Raw genomic sequence first — 19771 nt, 5'->3', positions numbered from 1 at the left:
TCCTCCTCTTCTCTCTCTCCCTCCTTCCTCTTCTCTTCCTCTTCTCTCCCTCCCTCCTCTTCTCTCTCTCCCTCCTTCCTCCTCTTCTCTCTCTCCCTCCTTCCTCTTCTCTCCCTCCTTCCTCTTCTCTCTCTCTCTCTTTCTCTCTCTCTCCATCAGAGCCGCTGGGTGGGAAGGAGACTCTGCAGGAAGTGCGGGTGTCTCTGGTTGATGACATCACGTGTCGCCGGCTCTTCCCCAAGATGACTGACGGCATGACATGCGCTGGTGACCTTAATGGAGGGAAGGACGCCTGCCAGGTCAGTGTGTGTGTGTTACAGTATGTGTGTGTGTGTGACCTGAACCTTAACAGAGGGAAGGACGCCTGCTCGGTCAGTTTGTGTGTGTGTGTGTGACCTGAACTTTAACGGATGGAAAGGACGCCTGCTCGGTCAGTTTGTTTGTGTGTGTGTGTGTGACCTGAACCTTAACGGAGGGAAGGACGCCTGCCAGGTCAGTGTGTGTGTGTGCGTTACAGTATGTGTGTTAAGTATTATAAACTGTGTGTGTTACAGTATGTGTTAAGCATTATAAACTGTGTGTGTGTGTGTGTGTTACAGTATGTGTGTAAGTATTATAAACTGTGTGTGTGTGTGTTACAGTATGTGTTAAGCATTATAAACTGTGTGTGTGTGTGTGTGTTACAGTATGTGTGTAAGTATTATAAACTGTGTGTGTGTGTGTTACAGTATGTGTGTTAAGTATTATAAACTGTGTGTGTGTGTGTGTACAGAATGACTCTGGAGGGCCCCTGGTGTGTGTCCCTGCTGGAGATGAGAAGAGGAGGTTTGTGCAGGTCGGCATCGTCAGCTTTGGGAAGGGGTGTGGCCGTAAGGGACGAGCTGGAGTCTACACATACACCCCCCACTACGCCCAGTTCATCCACAAGACCATCAACACAACCTACACACCCTAACACACGCATAAGGGACGAGCTGGAGTCTACACATACACCCCCCACTACGCCCAGTTCATCCACAAGACCATCAACACAACCTACACACCCTAACACACGCGCACTCACACATACAGACACACCCACATACATACGTACAGTAGAGACACACTCATATACAAACACACTCTCACACATACAGACACACTCACATACATACAGACATACACGCCCACATACATACGTACAGTAGACACACACTCACATACACACACACACTCACATACACACAAACACAATCACATATACAGACATTTTGTCCAAGTCCATATGTAATAAAAGTTGAACTCAGCTTGAAGTTGACTGGTTTGTCTTTCTGTGTAATGTACAATGACATCACATGTCTCCACACACTCACAAACTGCTGTAGCTAATATATAATATGTGAGAATATACATTATAATATATGAGAATATACATTAATATATCATATATGAGAATATACATTAAAATATAATATGTGAGTGTGACGGACGTGTACGTTGATGGCTAGTCGCCCCCTCACTGACTATGTGCTCCTGTTAGAGAACAGCTGCGACTTACGTGATATTAACCCTTAGAACCCGATTGACGCAAAGTGCGTCAAAAAACACACCCTTTCTTCTCTGTTACATTGCTCCGCGACTGTTCATCACAACGAGATAAAACCTTTATCTTATGACAGAGAAGAAGTGGGGCTTTCCAAAGAGACTACGCACTTGTCTGTACGATCAAGTATGAAAATTAAAAAAAAAATCATGAAATTAAATCAAATTGCATCATATTTACAGTCTATACTTCTCTGCGTTCACCTGCGCACCCATTACTCTCGTTTGAATTACTTGCGAACCCGTGATCGCATAGATATGGCAAGCATATCAGATGAAAGAGGAGAAAACAGGGCTATCCATTGGTACCATGGATATCGATGTTTCTGGCTTATAAAAACAGACGAAGTGATTGCAAAATATTAAACGTCATGTACACAAACCAACGCACACCCATTACTCTCGGAGTAATTACTCGCGGACCCGTGATCGGATATATATGCCACGTATGTTAGATGAAAGAGGAGACACAGAGCTATCATTTGATACCAAATACATCCTTCTGGGTTATAAAACAGACGAAGTGACAGCAAAATAATAACTTCATATAGCTCAACTTACCCCACGTTTTTGTGGCAAAGCATGTTTATAATCCAACGCCATCATGTGTTTCTCTAAGGCAAAACATGTTCATAATCCGGTTTTGAGATCCTAGCAAATTCCTGCATGGCATCCAAATCAAGGCTCACATTGCATCCCAATTTGTTCAACAGAGAAACACCTTTTTTGCCTTTACTTTGTTCATGGCAATGCAGTTAAAAGTTGAGAATCATGAGTGCATACACCATAGTCACACATGCTAACAGGCAAACTTGGGTCAAGTCAGGTCAGATCAGTTCGTGTCACAGATATGGAGCGCAGAATGGTCATTTTTCATCGCTAAATACAAAATGGCATTTATTTCCGTAAATCACACACCACATATTTCTGTAAATTGCTCAGCCCCAGAGTATCCCTCCAACATGGCAATTATATTGCCCGTTTCAGGACAGTCTGCCCTACACACACATGAAATGCATGTAGAGCTATGAGCTTGCTGTGGTGAGATACAGGTCAAAATATAAGAATTTTTATAATATGATTTTTATATTTTAATTCTTTAAAAATCAAAATAAAATCAATGCTAGTACTAATACATGGAATGATCTGGATCTGGATAGCCTAGACTCTGCTGAAAAAAATAATATATAATATGTGTGTGTGGCACTTACAATGACCAGAATAAATCCTTATGAATAAAGGTAGTGAAAATGCCCTAAAAACAGGGTTCTAAGGGTTAAGAGATTTATTGATTCCAGGCATCAAAATGGTTCTTCATTGAACTGTTGGATATACATTCAAAGTATGGTTGTATATAAATACACAATGTGTCTGTGTGTGTGTGTGGTTTTCTGTAGAATAAGAATATACAGAAAGGGTAATTAGAATACTGTATAAACTGAGTGATACATTATACTAAAATGTACAGTATGAACAGTTGCAATACAATTAGGAGGAATCTGTACAATACAAGTAATACACTAGATAAACTTATGTACATTTATATACAGACCTCTCAAGTAATTAAGTGCAGTAGGATGAAATGTACACATTAAGTTACATTAACAATATATACATAATATATAATTGCACCTAAGTAACATCAATGTGATGAGGAAACGAAGTTACTGCAAAGAGGCAAGTAATAACGGCATAAATTCAAGTGCAGTACACCTGGTGAGCAAATGGCAAAGCAGTAGGCCTGTTGCCGCCAGAAGGTCTAGAAAGACGACTGTTCACGTGAACGACGCATGGCGCCATAAGCACGACCAATACAACATTTGGAAACTAAAATAATGCCTCAAACATTCACAAAACAGTGGAAATAACACCACAGGTCGAAAATACTATCAAAGCACTCACAAACCTGACCATTCATGTAACTTTAACCCTAGAAATTAGTATTCAGCAAGCCATTTAAGAAACAGGCGTTTCCCCATTTAAATGAACTAGAGCTCACGGTAAAACCAAAGTTACACGGTTACCGGACTGATCAGCATGCAGATAACACAACGAGGATAATTACAACAAAAATACAGACATAAATGATGCACTTACATTGTCATCAACGCACACGTACACACAAAGAGAATAATATTTTAGCAAGATGCTGGAGCAACGCGGAAAGTGTCTGCCAGCCAAGCACACTGAAACTCAAAATTCGTGCATGCACGCAAGTGCGTGGTACGTCACCGCTGACGTCTCTGGCGTCAAGACGCTGACTCCGGCAGGGAGTTTTCCACAGTGAGCATATATATTAACATATAATATATGAGAATATACATTAAAATATAATATATGAGAATATACATTAACATATAATATATGAGAATATATATTAAAATATAATATATGAGAATATACATTAACATATAATATATGAGAATTAAAATATAAGGGCCTCCGAGTATACGCCTCAGAGTGTTCCGGTCGATGTTTACATTTAGAAGTAGGAGGTCACACACACTGTTTACATTTAGAAGTAGGAGGTCACGAGGAAGTGGAGCTACACACGGCATAACACACACACCTACTGTGAATGTGCTATTTCAGGGATATGTGTGTGTGTGTGTGTAATGTGTGTGTGTGTAAACTAAACTGTCATGCTTCATGAAATGTTGTATATTGATTTCAATTACATCATTTTGTTTTTGTTTGTTAGATAGATTCTGTATATTGTCTTTTTACATTTTATTTGTCTCATCTCCCTCCTCTGCAAGATAGCCTTACCTGTGAAGCACTTTGGGTCAACGGTAAGATAGCCTTACCTGTGAAGCACTTTGGGTCAATGGTAAGATACTGTAGCCTTACCTGTGAAGCACTTTGGGTCAACGGTTGTTGTTTTAAATGTGCTATATAAATAAAGTGACTTGACTTGATATGTAGACCAACATCAGGGCCGCCTGCAAGAATGAATGCTATGGTACGCACACGCAGTGGCGTCGTTAGACCTGGGAAATCGAGGCTACAGCCCTTATGTGTTGGGAATAGCCCCGGATCTCTATGCCTTAAAAGATAATAATGAACATCTCCCTAGAGGTTCCAATCGAACACCACAGCCAGCAGCCACAACTGCAACATTGTTACTAACGCTGACCTGGCGTTCCTTACGGAGTCGGAATCATTTGTTGCAAATTCAACATCAGTGTTCTATTCTTCCCCCCTCTGTCGAACTGATATTACCAGAGCCCGTCTACAGTTTAATAGCCTACTTTTGCAGCGTATAGTTAGTTAATGTGGATACAAGAAGGGTGGGTGGGGGAGGGGGGGCAGCCAGTGCAAGAAGAGGTTGAGAGTGAGACATCATCTCCTCCAACCCCTGATAATACTTCCATCAGCTCAGGTTTGTGAAAAAAGCAGCCAGCTCTGGCTTTGAGTTAAAGGTAAACTATGCAGTATTGGCCATTTCCTTACTGTTTTCTCGGTTTTTGCTTCTTTTTCGCTGGCTTTGTCATGACGAATGTCTGAGAAACTCCATCGCTACCTTTTTCTAGCTGGTGCCTGGCGTGTATGTGTATTTGAATGCAGTAAAGCAATTCGTTACACTCGGTATACTTCCTGACGCTGAGGCCGTCGGCCCGCCAGCCCACAGTTGCAAGGGTGGTTTTCCCGCTCACAGGCGCTAGAGGGAAGCGAGACGGCCACAATTCAACCCGAAAAAAGTCATTGCCAAAAGTCAAACCATTCCAATGACTCTGAAGCTGTTAAATGAAGTTGAATGTAGTTTACAAGACGATTTATACAGCAGAGGCGGAGCTTGAGGGGGTGCGGCACGCCCCCGGCCCGGGACCCGCAGGGGCGCCCCTCCCCCACCTCCGGGTTAAGGTGGGACGGGCCTCTCCCACGGCACAAGGCCGGAGGAGAAGATCATGCAAACTGTTTCTTTTCAATCATTTTCATCAGAGTGGGACGTATTAGGCTTATAGGTTGCCCCAGTCAGGACGAGTTATGACTCACGTTTGCTGAAAAGTTTTGAAATTTACTTTGATGATTTAGTAGGTGTAAAATATTGAATAAAATGTTCTGTTGTATGACTGGCTTTATTTTAACTCTCATATTTAACTTTACGACGTGCAAATTTACAAAATTGGATCAACGATATTGTCTCCTGCAGGCGTCAATGAGAGAACACTTACACTTACATGATTTTGGTTTCGATTTTCTAATTGGAGTAAGTCTTTGTGACAACACGTCATGATACATTTGATAATGTTTGATCGTTGTATTGGTATGAAGCATCTTTTACGTAGCCTAATGAATGCGCTCTAGAAAGTGAAAGTAGCCTAACCTAGGCCTATATGCGATCTGTGTCTGAGCTGTATGTGCACGTCCGCAATTGATTACGTTCCTCAAATGGGGAACACATCAATCCCATGGTATTTTTTGCCATAAAATGCATGAAACATGCAAGTTCAAAATCCCGCCGGTAGCCACGTTACATCTCCGTTTCATATTTGCCTAGGCTACTAGCCTACAATAAATGAATTGAACGAACTCAACTGACAACAGGTATATCTACTGATTCGGTCATTGAGACTACAGAATACAGTACAACGAACTTTCTGTCTTTCTGAAGTTTATTTTTGTATTCCGGGGTACAGTAGCCTAATTGCATAATGTCTTGACAAGAGTTTTTCTTACTGGCTTGCTGTTTAAACTGACTGCGCCGCTCTGAAGTTTCCTGCCCGGTTTATGACGTAAACCGCTACATCTCGGCTCTGGCATTGCCTAAACTCATCGTGTGGGAAATCAGATTATCTGTCAATATTGGGCTTTGAAAGTAAGGGATATTTGCTCAGTAATAGTAGGCTACATTTTGTAACATTTATAGAGAAACCGAGGGGAAGTTAAATTAGAAATTAGAATCTTTGGAAATTGAAAACACATACAAAAAAATATTCAGGGTTTTTAAAAAGAGATTCGGGGCTTGAGCCCCCGAAGCCACCCTCTCAAAATCTGATGTACCTTACAAAATGAATGTACAACAAACTATGTGAATGAGTTACACAATTTATAATGAAACTCTAGTAAGGTCACTGAAGGCAAAAGTGATGGCAAGCAAGCTCACTAATGGAGACAGTGATTAGCCAGAGTGTTGCGTCAATCATATTCAACGGCAGGAAGTATGAAATTCTGCCGCATCGGTCACTGCTTCACGGGTGGGACTTATCTGCCATAAGGATCAATTGAAACAGAAAAAATCCACGAGCCGCCTGGGGTTTCACTCCATTTACATTGAAGTCAACGGGGAAAGATATCTATGGTAGTGAAGCAAAACGAAAAGTTGGTGAAGCAGTCTGATTCACTGTCATTCTCTGTTCCACCACAGGTGGCGATGGCGCTGTTGTCACTCACAGAACTGATTTCAGGAACAGCTCGTGTTAGTGACTGTGTTTCTGTTTCAAAGGAGTAAAATTGGGATTTTTATAAGATTTATTTGTGTTTTGTTTTTTACTTTTTTTTTGGTGAAGCTGCTTCAGCTGTAGGTACACACACACACACACACACACACACACACACACACACATTAACCACACTGCTTCACCTGTAGGCACACACACACACACACACACACACACACACACATTAACCACACTGCTTCACCTGTAGTCTTATAGAAGCCTCCTCTGGTACACACACACACACACACACACACACACATTAACCACACTGCTTCACCTGTAGCCTTATAGAAGCCTCCTCTGCTACACACACACACACACACACACACACACACACACACACACACACACACACACACACATTAACCACACTGCTTCACCTGTAGTCTTATAGAAGCCTCCTCTGCTACACACACACACACACACACATTAACCACACTGCTTCACCTGTAGTCTTATAGAAGCCTCCTCTGCTACACACACACACACACACACACATTAACTGCTGCTTCACCTGTAGTCTTATAGAAGCCTCCTCTGCTACACACACACACACACACACATTAACCACACTGCTTCACCTGTAGTCTTATAGAAGCCTCCTCTGCTACACACACACACACACACACACACACACACATTAACCACACTGCTTCACCTGTAGTCTTACAGAAGCCTCCTCTGCTACACACACACACACACACACACACACATTAACTGCTGCTTCACCTGTAGTCTTATAGAAGCCTCCTCTGGTACACACACACACACACACACATTAACCACACTGCTTCACCTGTAGTCTTATAGAAGCCTCCTCTGCTACACACACACACACACACACACACACACATTAACTGCTGCTTCACCTGTAGTCTTATAGAAGCCTCCTCTGGTACACACACACACACACACACATTAACCACACTGCTTCACCTGTAGTCTTATAGAAGCCTCCTGTGCTACACACACACACACACACACACACACACATTAACTGCTGCTTCACCTGTAGTCTTATAGAAGCCTCCTCTGGTACACACACACACACACACACATTAACCACACTGCTTCACCTGTAGTCTTATAGAAGCCTCCTCTGGTACACACACACACACACACACACACACACATTAACCACACTGCTTCACCTGTAGCCTTATAGAAGCCTCCTCTGGCCTACACACTTTAACACATAGCATTCTTAATCTGTTTTACTATTTCTATTTTACATGAGTAGTCGGCAGGGTTTGCTCCTTTTAAGTGTTGATGATTTCATCGTAGTCGGTAGCATCCAATCGAGTTTGTATTTCTGCCATATGCCTGCACAGACGTCTAAACAGTCATAGTCGGTAGCATCCAATCGAGTTTGTATTTCTGCCATATGCACAGAAGTCTAAACAGTCATAGTCGGTAGCATCCAGTCGTGTTTGTATTTCTGCCATATGCCTGCACAGAAGTCTAAACAGTCATAGTCGGTAGCATCCAGTCGTGTTTGTATTTCTGCCATATGCCTGCACAGAAGTCTAAACAGTCATAGTCGGTAGCATCCAATCGAGTTTGTATTTCTGCCATATGCCTGCACAGAAGTCTAAACAGTCATAGTCGGTAGCATCCAATCGAGTTTGTATTTCTGCCATATGCACAGAAGTCTAAACAGTCATAGTCGGTAGCATCCAATCGTGTTTGTATTTCTGCCATATGCCTGCACAGAAGTCTAAACAGTCATAGTCGGTAGCATCCAATCGTGTTTGTATTTCTGCCATATGCACAGAAGTCTAAACAGTCATAGTCGGTAGCATCCAATCGTGTTTGTATTTCTGCCATATGCCTGCACAGAAGTCTAAACAGTCATAGTCGGTAGCATCCAATCGTGTTTGTATTTCTGCCATATGCCTGCACAGAAGTCTAAACAGTCATAGTCGGTAGCATCCAGTCGTGTTTGTATTTCTGCCATATGCCTGCACAGAAGTCTAAACAGTCATAGTCGATAGCATCCAGTCGTGTTTGTATTTCTGCCATATGCCTGCACAGAAGTCTAAACAGTCATAGTCGATAGCATCCAGTCGTGTTTGTATTTCTGCCATATGCACAGAAGTCTAAACAGTCATAGTCGGTAGCATCCAGTCGTGTTTGTATTTCTGCCATATGCACAGAAGTCTAAACAGTCATAGTCGGTAGCATCCAGTCGTGTTTGTATTTCTGCACAGAAGTCTAAACAGTCATAGTCGGTAGCATCCAGTCGAGTTTGTATTTCTGCACAGAAGTCTAAACAGTCATAGTCGGTAGCATCCAGTCGTGTTTGTATTTCTGCCATATGCACAGACGTCTAAACAGTCATAGTCGATAGCATCCAGTCGTGTTTGTATTTCTGCACAGAAGTCTAAACAGTCATAGTCGATAGCATCCAGTCGTGTTTGTATTTCTGCCATATGCACAGACGTCTAAACAGTCATAGTCGATAGCATCCAGTCGAGTTTGTATTTCTGCACAGACGTCTAAACAGTCATAGTCGATAGCATCCAGTCGAGTTTGTATTTCTGCCATATGCACAGACGTCTAAACAGTCATAGTCGATAGCATCCAGTCGAGTTTGTATTTCTGCACAGACGTCTAAACAGTCATAGTCGGTAGCATCCAGTCGTGTTTGTATTTCTGCACAGACGTCTAAACAGTCATAGTCGGTAGCATCCAGTCGTGTTTGTATTTCTGCACAGACGTCTAAACAGTCATAGTCGATAGCATCCAGTCGAGTTTGTATTTCTGCACAGACGTCTAAACAGTCATAGTCGGTAGCATCCAGTCGTGTTTGTATTTCTGCACAGACGTCTAAACAGTCATAGTCGATAGCATCCAGTCGTGTTTGTATTTCTGCACAGAAGTCTAAACAGTCATAGTCGGTAGCATCCAGTCGTGTTTGTATTTCTGCACAGACGTCTAAACAGTCCAAGAAAACTGCCTGTGTTTTTTGTATCATCATTTTCCTTGTATCCAAGCAAAGGTATTTCTTACTTTACGCATGTGAGCCAAACGTCAAGTATGACTTTAATATGCTCCTGATTTCTCTCCATCACCTCACCTCGTCTGCCCTCTGTGTTAACAAGCTGATGGAGGACTGTGCCACGGTCAGACATAGATTCCCTAAAGTTGAATTTCTCCAAAGCAAACGTAGGAGCTTTGCTGCGTTCATGCTCAGAACAAGCGTTGCGATGCGTTTCCAGCTCTACATCCTTCATGGCTAAACCTCTCTTCTCCGCCCTTCTCACCAAAATGTCGGCACATTTGACAGAATACGAAATCTTTACAAAATGCTGAGCTTTAAAAATGGGTATATGTCGTACCAGCGCGAGGAAAAGCTCCTTCTCTTGTGCCCGATTACAGACACAGGGTACTGTTTGAGTTTGGGCTGTGTTGCTGGCTCATCTACAGCCGATAGGTCCACAGTCAGTGAAGCAGTAGTGGCCGATGAAGACAGTGTGGGAATTCATGGGTTTCATCAGGTCCCTTTACACAGGTGCATTAATCAAGCACCATGCAGTTTGCATTGATAATCAAGATGCTTGATTTTATACTCCTGTGGAAAGGGACCTGATGAAACCCATGAATAGGCATCCATGACATGACTGTTTACTGTGGCTTGCTTCACCTTCTCCAGTATGGAAGAGGAGGTCTTGAAGTTCTATGCCCCTGCTCTGCTAGCAGTCCTCCACAAATGAGCCCACACTAGCATTAGCACAATAGCATTAGCACACTAGCTTTAGCACACTAGCTTGAATACATTTTAAGATGAGTCTGAAACATGACAAAATGTGGAAAACTTGAAAGGGTCTGAAAATGTTCCGGTTGCACTGTAGTTATGGTTATCATTCCTGGGGCCTATTGCACAAAAGCAGAATTAAGACATCCGGGATAAGTTACTGAGCTGCGCTCAATGAATCCAAAACAAGAGCGTACAGGCTTAATTGGTTGCACAACGAGCAAGCCAGGATGAGCAGACACAGATTCATCAAGCCAGGTGAAACCTATCCTGGATAAGTGCGCGCTCACGGCTCCCTCAAACAGATCCCGCCACCGATCACAGATTCACTGATTCACCATGGCAACTAGAGCAGCTTCATTGCTTCCTCTACGGTGTGAAGTAGGTAGCGATAGCCTTTACACAACAGCAACAAACAGCAACACCTCTGTTTAGGAGAATATTGCAACTAGTTCCATGACCACCACGTGTGAAATGGTTAGGCACTCCCGTGACGTCACGTTGTCGCATGACAGGTCGGGAATGGTGAGTATGTAAAATTTAATTAATGATCACAAATGTTTAAATAATGACAATGGGTCTAGGTATATGTGATAACAATGTGTAGTGGGCAGTGGAATAATTATTGGTTTCCGTTTGTGGTGACTGCTGACTGAGATAAGGGATAAGATTAAATAGATCCTGGAATTTAGCCTGGTCTGGAGCAGGCTAGCTCCACAGAATAAATCGCCATGGTAACTTATACCATAACATATCCTGATGCCCCCTATCCCGCTTTTGTGCAACTGGATCACAGATAAATTGAGCCAGGATAACCAAGATATCCAAGATATCCCGGCTTAATCCCTTATCCTAGTTTTGTGCAATAGGCCCCTGGTGTGAACAGCCCTTTAGTCATGATGGAAAAAATATGTTGATCGTTGACAAACATATTTCGTCTCGTCTGATGAAATTAACACTACAGGCACGTTAGGCAAAAACAGCTCCGTGATCTCCTCCACTGATGATGATGTATGGTACACAAATGTGACCCTAATAAATCCTTCAGGGAACATTCTCTATAGAGGTGATTAAAATAAGCACTAATACCTCAAGGGAGCGCTCTAGGGACGTTCCCAGTGGCAACGAAACTTTGTACAACAAGAATATTGTCTTAGAGTAAGTAATCAATCAGGGAAATTTCATGTAGATTAGTTCTATGCTATTCACCTGGAGTGTGTTGCCTATTAAGGCTTGTAGTATACTAATTAGCAGTAGTATAAGCAGGCTTTTAGTATACTAATTAGCAGGCTTAAAACTCAACATTCAGCTTGGTAGAGGTAGAATCAAGATACAACAAGGTAGAATCAGCACTCCGATATGTGTAATAGTTTACCAACTCCATAAACAAGGTAGAATCAGCACTCCGATATTATGTGAAATAGTTTACCGACTCGATAAACAAGATAGAATCGCCACTCCGATGTTATTATAACGTTTCAAAAGAATCAGTCATAGGATGTTGTCACTGAGTTTTGATAAAGTACTGGAGCAGGGACACAGACAACGAATACTGCACACACTAGGCAGGTCAAACACACGCATACACTCCACGAACAGGGGTGGACACAGCCACCCACACGAGAAGGGTCACACACGAGAGAGAACTGAAAGGGTGAACACGAAACACTGGAAACACGTACATAAATGGCAAATAAGGACATTATTACACACAAAACAAACCCCAATGTCCCTCCAGTCAGTCTGCAGCAACACGTCTTTAGCGCCGACGTTACAGACTCGATAAACAAGATAGAATCAGCAGTCCGATGTTATTATTTACCAACTTTTTCTTAAATCTGCCCTCAGACCTCTTATCTTTCTAGATGTTATTCATTTTCTTAAATTGAGAGAGAGAGAGAGAGAGAGAGAGAGAGAGAGAGAGAGAGAGAGACACACACACACACACACACACATAAAGACAAACACTCTCTCTGTGTGTGCGTCACACACACACACACACACACACACTCATATTGTTCGTATAGGTCATGCAGATTGTATAGACCAGGGGCCTATTGCACAAAACTAGGATAAGGGATTAAGCCGGGATATCTTGGATATCTTGGTTATCCTGGCTCAATTTATCCGTGATCCAGTTGCACAAAAGCGGGATAGGGGGCATCAGGATATGTTATGGTATAAGTTACCATGGCGATTTATTCTGTGGAGCTAGCCTGCTCCAGACCAGGCTAAGTTCCAGGATCTATTTAATCTTATCCCTTATCTCAGTCAGCAGTCACCACAAACGGAAACCAATAATTATTCCACTGCCCACTACACATTGTTATCACATATACCTAGACCCATTGTCATTATTTAAACATTTGTGATCATTAATTAACTTTTACATAGCCTACTCGCCATTCCTGACCTGTCATGCGACAATGTGACGTCACGGGAGTGCCTCGCACCTGGTGGTCGCGGAACTAGTTGCAATATTCTCCTAAACAGAGGTGTTGCTGTTTGTTGCTGTTGTGAAAAGGCTATCGCTACCTACTTTACACCGTAGAAGAAGCAATGAAGCTGCTCTAGTTGCCATGGTGAATCTGTGATCGGTGGCGGGGTCTATTTGAGGGAGCCGTGAGCGTGCACTTATCCAGGATAGGTTTCACCTGGCTTGATGAATCCGCTCATCCTGGCTTGCTCGTTGTGCAACCAATTAAGCCTGTACACTCTTGTTTTGGATTCATTGAGCGCAAGCTCAGTAACTTATCCCGGATGTCTTAATTCTGCTTTTGTGCAATAGGCCCCAGGTGTGCCAAACCATAAGCACTTTAGCTAATTCTAAAATAAGTTTTGGCAAAACAGTAAACTTTTCTGTTCCTCATGACACAGCTGATGTGAAATGTTGGACAGGAAGAGGGGCAGATCTGCAGAAAGTGATATGCGGTTTGGCAGTTTTACGACATCATCACACACACACACACACCAACATCATCACACACACACACAAAGACATGTAAATAACCTCATTATCAGATCTGCAGAAAGTGATATGCGGTTTGGCAGTTTTACGATTCCTTACGGCCTATCTTTGAAACTGAAGGCCGGATATTTTTGCAAACCTCTAGCCACAAAGCTTTTCCATACTAGCACATCTTCATTATGCCATCTTAGCAGATGCCTGTTCTCATAACTATGTTCTATAATAAAAGGTATATAATCATCATATGCCATCTTAGCAGATGCCTGTTCTCATAACTATGTTCTATAATATAAGTATACATAAGTATAGTAGTATATACTAGTACAGTATAGTATATTATAGTATAGTATACTATAACTTGTTATGTATTAAAGTGCAGACAGCATTCCTCTGAGATGTGGTAATATATAAATTGCACCAAAATGCAAACACAAACATGAGCAAAGATCCAAAGATTGCAAAATGGACCCTAATAAGGTCTTAAGGTTAAAACTTGACCCTCTGAAGACCTAAAATGATTTGAGAAATTCTAGCAGTCTCATGTGCAACAGCTGCACAAGCTTCCCTTTGTGAAAGGACTAACACTAGTCTTCCTCAGTGGAAGGTCTTCCGTTGTGAAAGGACTAACACTAGTCTTCCTCAGTGGAAGGGCCGATAGTTGTCTTCCGTTGTGAAAGGACTAACACCAGTCTTCCTCAGTGGAAGGGCCGATAGCTGTCTTCCTATATATAGAATCATAATGCAAATGATCATATATATAATCATAATGCAAATGAAGTAGCGTTGTGTTGCATTGCAATTTGTAGCTCACTCTGTGGTGCAGGAAAAGGATGTGTGTGAGTGTGTATGTGTGTGTGCGTGTGAGTGTGAGTGAGTATGTTTGCGCGCATGTGTATGTGTGTGCATGTGTGTCTGTGAATGTGCGTACGTCAGTGAGAGGCAGCGAGAGACGAGAGTATGTGTGCGTCTAAGTGCATCAGTGATAATCAGAGAAAGATGAGAGAGAGAGAGAGAGAGAGAGAAGCAGACAGCCACAGAGACTGCATGGCCACGTTCAGCATGGCCACGTTCAGTAAAGTGGTTTTCCTGGTGATGTTGCTCTCGTCTAGCGGTCATCCTTTCTCCTACCTGAAGACTGAAGTCAGGTTTGGACTCACAGGGGAAGAAGCAACATTCCCAATTCTCCCTGACCTCTTCGTGACCCCTGCCAGGTACGAGGCGTTTCTCTACAGGCTGACCCTAAACGGAAGCGTCCTGCTGAAGAACTCGTCTGACCCGTCACAGTCCTACGGCTCCGAGCGGCCAGACCGGGTCAGCTGCTTCTACGCGGCGAGGGACGCTGCCCTATCTTTCGTCCTGTGGAACCTCTCCCTGTCGGACAGCGGCGAGTACATGACGGAGACCTGGGCAAACGGAACGTATCGAGACTGGACGCTCTACAAACTGACCGTTTGTGCCGGACGAGTGGAGACTAGAAAGGAAGAGTTTGAAGAGGCCATAGAATGGACTCTGAGTGATGTCAGCGTGGGTCAGGGGGACATTCTGCAGATGTACACCCAGAACATGTTTAAACCCTCGTGTCCACCTAAGAAAGGCATGAGCACGTTAATCCTGGACACACAACGCTCCTTTGGGAGCCTTGAGTCTGACCTGAACGTTACAGTTGAGTCGCTAAGTAACGGCTCCTCAATCCGAATCTGGAACGTGAGGCGGTTTGGGGGCCGAGTGTGCTCCCATATCCTGCGCTGGAGAGCTGACGAGTGCCACCTGCACAGTGAGAGGGCCTGCACGTTCCTGTTCGGACGCACAGCGTCCCACCTGCACTTCCTGAAGGCGGGAGAGCACTTCGCTCTGGCCTGCAGCCCTCGTGTGACCGCGGGACCGGCGCTATGGTCCACTCCCCACGGGCCCCTTCCTAGTCGAGTTCCGAGTGGGCCTTCGGAGGAGGTCGAGGCCGACGTGTCCGTCAGCGGCGTGAGAAACGAGACTCTGGTGGTTTCGGCCGTCACGCCTGCCCACGCCGGGAGGTACTGCTGCTCCCCCGAGGGTCGTCCGCAGGAGAGAAGCTCGCACCGGCTCTTCGTCTGCCACCAGCTGACCCCCAGACGCCTGGCCATCGCCTGGGCCGACAGCGTGGAGCTCAGATGCGACGTAGAGGCCGAGACCTTCTCCATCGTCCAGTGGTATCGTCTGAGGGGCCAGGAGCCGGAAGATCTGCTCCTGGAAGTGGACGACTCGTCTACGGGGCGCATCCATGAGGACCTGGGCGGTCGAGTAACCTTCTCCCGGCGCTCGTTGACCATCTCAGGCCTCCGCGCTGAGGGCGCTGGGCTCTACCGCTGCCGGCTGTGGCAGGGGCTGAACAGGAGGGACGTCTCTTGCTTTGAGGGGACAGTTGAGCTGGTCAGCATGGGCTGGTACTGCGTGCACGCCTTACTTCTGGGCATTGGGCTGCTGGGGATGATCTGTGCTCTGACCGCCGTGACTGTGGGGCTCCGAGGACGCCAGAGGACCTCAGCAGAGTAGACTGTTCTGACCGCCGTGAGGGTGAGAGTAGGCGAACACACGAGGGCTTTGATCTGCATTCAGGTATCTGGGCCTGGTACTTTTAGCTGTATTTTTTTGTTCTTATAATTCCCCTGTCCTTTTAAGGTGTGTTATATTTCTCTTAAATGATTTCTTCACATGTAAGATATTTCAGCATATCCTTGAGTTTCTCTGCTTATGATTTTCTTTCCAATGTGTGTATGGTTACGGTTACTGTGGTAAGCGCAGACTTTCAGAATATTAACATTATAATAGATTATTTTTAAAAAGTTGGTACACCTACATTAACCAAAGAAGTTATAATAACAATATCAAATACAAGACCATAAATGTGCAAACCACATTTATTTTTCATTGTACTTAAGGTTACATTTTCCCTGTACTTTTGAGTATCTTTTATATATCTTTTATATACATCTATATTCTGTCTTCACATTTTGAATAAATAACGTGGGTGTGTGTACAATGCTACAGTGGCAGCTGCTTTTGTTATTGATTAATTGGGCAGATAGACAAACCTGTAAGGACCACTGCTGAGTGTTCATTTGGATCAGAGTGTCGACTAAATTAATAAATATAAATGATCGACCAAATTATTGAATATAAATGATCAACTAAATAAATATAAATGATCGACTAAATTAATAAATATAAATGATGAACTAAATTATTAAATATAAATGATCAACTAAATGAATAAATGTAAATGTTTGCAAACAACTAAATTAACTAGAAATGTAATGCCAGAGGAATTACAATAGTGGATGGAAAGCTGCTGGCTTAATGTTGGTGGGGAGATTCCTGAAAAAAACAAACATTGAATCACTTAATGTTTGAGTTCATACAAACCCTCGTACCAAAACACCTTGTGTGTCAAGGCGTGCAGCTGGCTTTAGGCCATTATGACATCACAGCCATTCAAGTCTATGGGGGAATAATGAGCTTTTTAACATTTTTAAACCCCTATTTCTCAAAAAGTATAAACTTTTTAAAAAATCTGAAATAACAACTCTCTTGCCCCACTCCAGACCTTCAGAACGGTTATTTCAACATGTCTGTACATTAGGCGTTTAGAGTCACATTCATTCTTGAAAAGGTAAAAAGAAAAGGTTATAACTAGAAAATGCAATTCCAGGGAATTACCATTGCATGTAAATGCAAAAAAGCTGCTGTGTATAACATTAAATTACTTACAGTATGATTATTCAGATTACATAGTCTTACATTATTCCTGAAAACCACTTGGTTAGATGTTAGCTTAGAGTATATGACAGTCAGTAAAAATAAATTGTCAATTCAATATTGATCAACATTCTTTGTTTTAATACAGCAGAATGATACTGAGAATACACTAATGAACACTTACCAATGTAAGCTTGAAGTAAAAATCACAGTTGTGTATATTATATATACAGAACTTGATAATGCCAATCATATTATCCTAAGACAGATCTATTTATCAGTGGTAACTCTGAACTGGCAGCAACAGCTAGAGGCCTCAGTTAATGGTATTAGGTCAAATTTGATGGTGATACATACACTGAAGAATAAAAGAGTCCGCCCTTCAGATGATCAGTTTTAGACAGAACTTAGGTTAGAATCTTATTTTTCACACAACACAGCTCAGGTCTAAAAAGAGAGGTCTAACAGCACAGCTATGTTTCACAGATGTTACAGCACAGGTATGATTAAAGGTATGAATGGTTGACAAATATGATTAACAAGTATACATGTTTCATATAGTTAGTGAGTATAGTCCTCACACAACAATATATTTCTCAGAATGTCTCAGTGTAGATCTCAGATAAGTCTCAGTATGGTTAAATGGTATGTGCACAGATTTGTTGAGATATGGTCACTTGTTTGTAAGAATGTATGTTAGTAGGTATGTTGCTAGCAACATTGTCAGAGATGTATGGTTGACAGGTGTGCACACAGACAGGCACACACGTAATGTCATACACGGTCATCACCACTGGTCTGGTCTGGAACCTAAAAGACAAAAGCAAACAAGTTTAACAGTTATACTAAAACAATACAAGGAATGTCTGCAATTGTACAACTGTTCAATACAACTCATTTATTTAAGTGAAGTTGTTACATTACATTAGGCTGACACACTTTTAACCTAACGACTAACATCGTAAACAGTTTAAGCTTTAAACAATTCTCTCAACAATTCTAGGACAATAAAAATAGGTAGAGTATAATCCAATTGTTGTACCATCAAGCTACTGGTAGTTAAGCTTAAATACTAGCCTATAGTATTTAATTGCAAACAAAGCAGAATTCTGTGTTTTATTGTTTTCAGTTTAAGGATAGTTGATAGCTAATCATATTTTTTTTACATATAAAACGTTAACAGCTTAGAAAACTTTGAATTTGATGTTGATAATCATACGAGTAAGGACGGATCATTCTGATACTAAGTATCTTAATAACCAACTGCTATAACTTGAACAGCTTGCTAGGTCTGTCAGCCACATTTTTTCCTACAGATTACAATGTACTACAATTGGAAAGCTTGATTCTCGGGCCAGGCTACACTTTAATTTATAGACCAGAACAATGCAGAAATGAGTAGGTCATGTAAACATTGTAGCCTATGTTGACAACACAAACATTATAGCTCAACTTAGTGTGTTTTAACAAGACTTTAGTCGTATGGTCCATTTCCTAACAGTAGCCTATTCATGGCTTTCATACAGTCCCTTTCCACAGGAGTATTAATAAAGCACCAATGCATTCATAATCTAGGTGCTTGATTGTATACATCTGTGGAAAGGGACCAGATGAAACCCATCAATAGACGAACTATAGCATACCGTGATAGTGTTTACTTAGGCTACGTAAGAATCAGGAGCGTAGAATGAAAACATAGTCTGGCCTATTTGATACACAAACAAGCGGTGTACAACGTTAAACATTTGTTAAAATAAAAACAGGAGCATATTTGCTAAAATGTGAAAGGTAGAAGCTATAACATTATGCCCATCAACAAGTAGCTAACGTTATTCATGCCATGAATGAAACCCATGATGGGTTTCATCAGGTCCCTTCACACAGTAGCCTAGGCCAGGGGTCCCCAACCTTTTATGTACCATGGACCGGTTTGATTCCTATTTTTTTTTCACAGACCGGCGGGGGGCGGGGGGGGGGTCGGGGGTTCCATGTTCCATATGTGTTGTGCATGCATTACTTGAAAAGAACTAGCTCCAGTTATGTATGAACAGTGAAGGTAACGATCTCTTGTGAATAAACGTGAACTTGAAGAAGTGAAAATTGAACAATATGAACTATGAATATTGAACAACTTGAAGCTAAAGTGTGAACATGCTTAACAAAATATGGGAACAAAACATGGGAACTAAACGTGCATTACGAATATAATCAGTGTGAACCCTGCTTGTTTCCCTGCAACAAGAAGGTTCCATCTGGGGGTGATGGAAGACAGTGACACCCTCAGTGTGTTTGAAA

At 42.4% G+C, this 19771-nt stretch overlaps 2 protein-coding genes across 3 annotated transcripts in view; both read left to right on the top strand.

The window, feature by feature from the left end:
- LOC121700771 (serine protease 33-like) overlaps positions 1-1090 on the top strand; it is a 12159-nt gene extending 11069 nt beyond the window's left edge. Inside the window, exon 5 of the mRNA XM_042083978.1 lies at positions 968-1090. Within this exon, the coding sequence (XP_041939912.1) occupies positions 968-1048 (81 nt within the window). The 3' untranslated portion in view covers positions 1049-1090. The remainder of the gene's footprint in view (positions 1-967) is intronic.
- The window catches only part of LOC121699563 (serine protease 33-like), a 3620-nt gene extending 2323 nt beyond the window's left edge, over positions 1-1297 (top strand). Inside the window, exons 4-7 of one of the 2 annotated variants that reach the window (XM_042081819.1) lie at positions 160-267; positions 334-371; positions 773-962; positions 1192-1297. In XM_042081819.1, coding sequence (XP_041937753.1) covers positions 160-267; positions 334-371; positions 773-955 — 329 coding nt within the window. In that variant the 3' untranslated portion in view covers positions 956-962; positions 1192-1297. Of the gene's footprint in view, positions 1-159; positions 300-333; positions 372-772; positions 971-1191 lie in introns of those variants that run through there. The other variant, XM_042081820.1, reaches the window with a different exon arrangement.
- The last annotated feature ends 18474 nt before the right edge of the window (positions 1298-19771 follow it).

Source organism: Alosa sapidissima, chromosome 24 (assembly GCF_018492685.1).
Source record: "Alosa sapidissima isolate fAloSap1 chromosome 24, fAloSap1.pri, whole genome shotgun sequence".
NCBI lineage: Eukaryota > Metazoa > Chordata > Actinopteri > Clupeiformes > Clupeidae > Alosa > Alosa sapidissima.
This window is presented reverse-complemented; position numbering and strand designations above follow the sequence as displayed.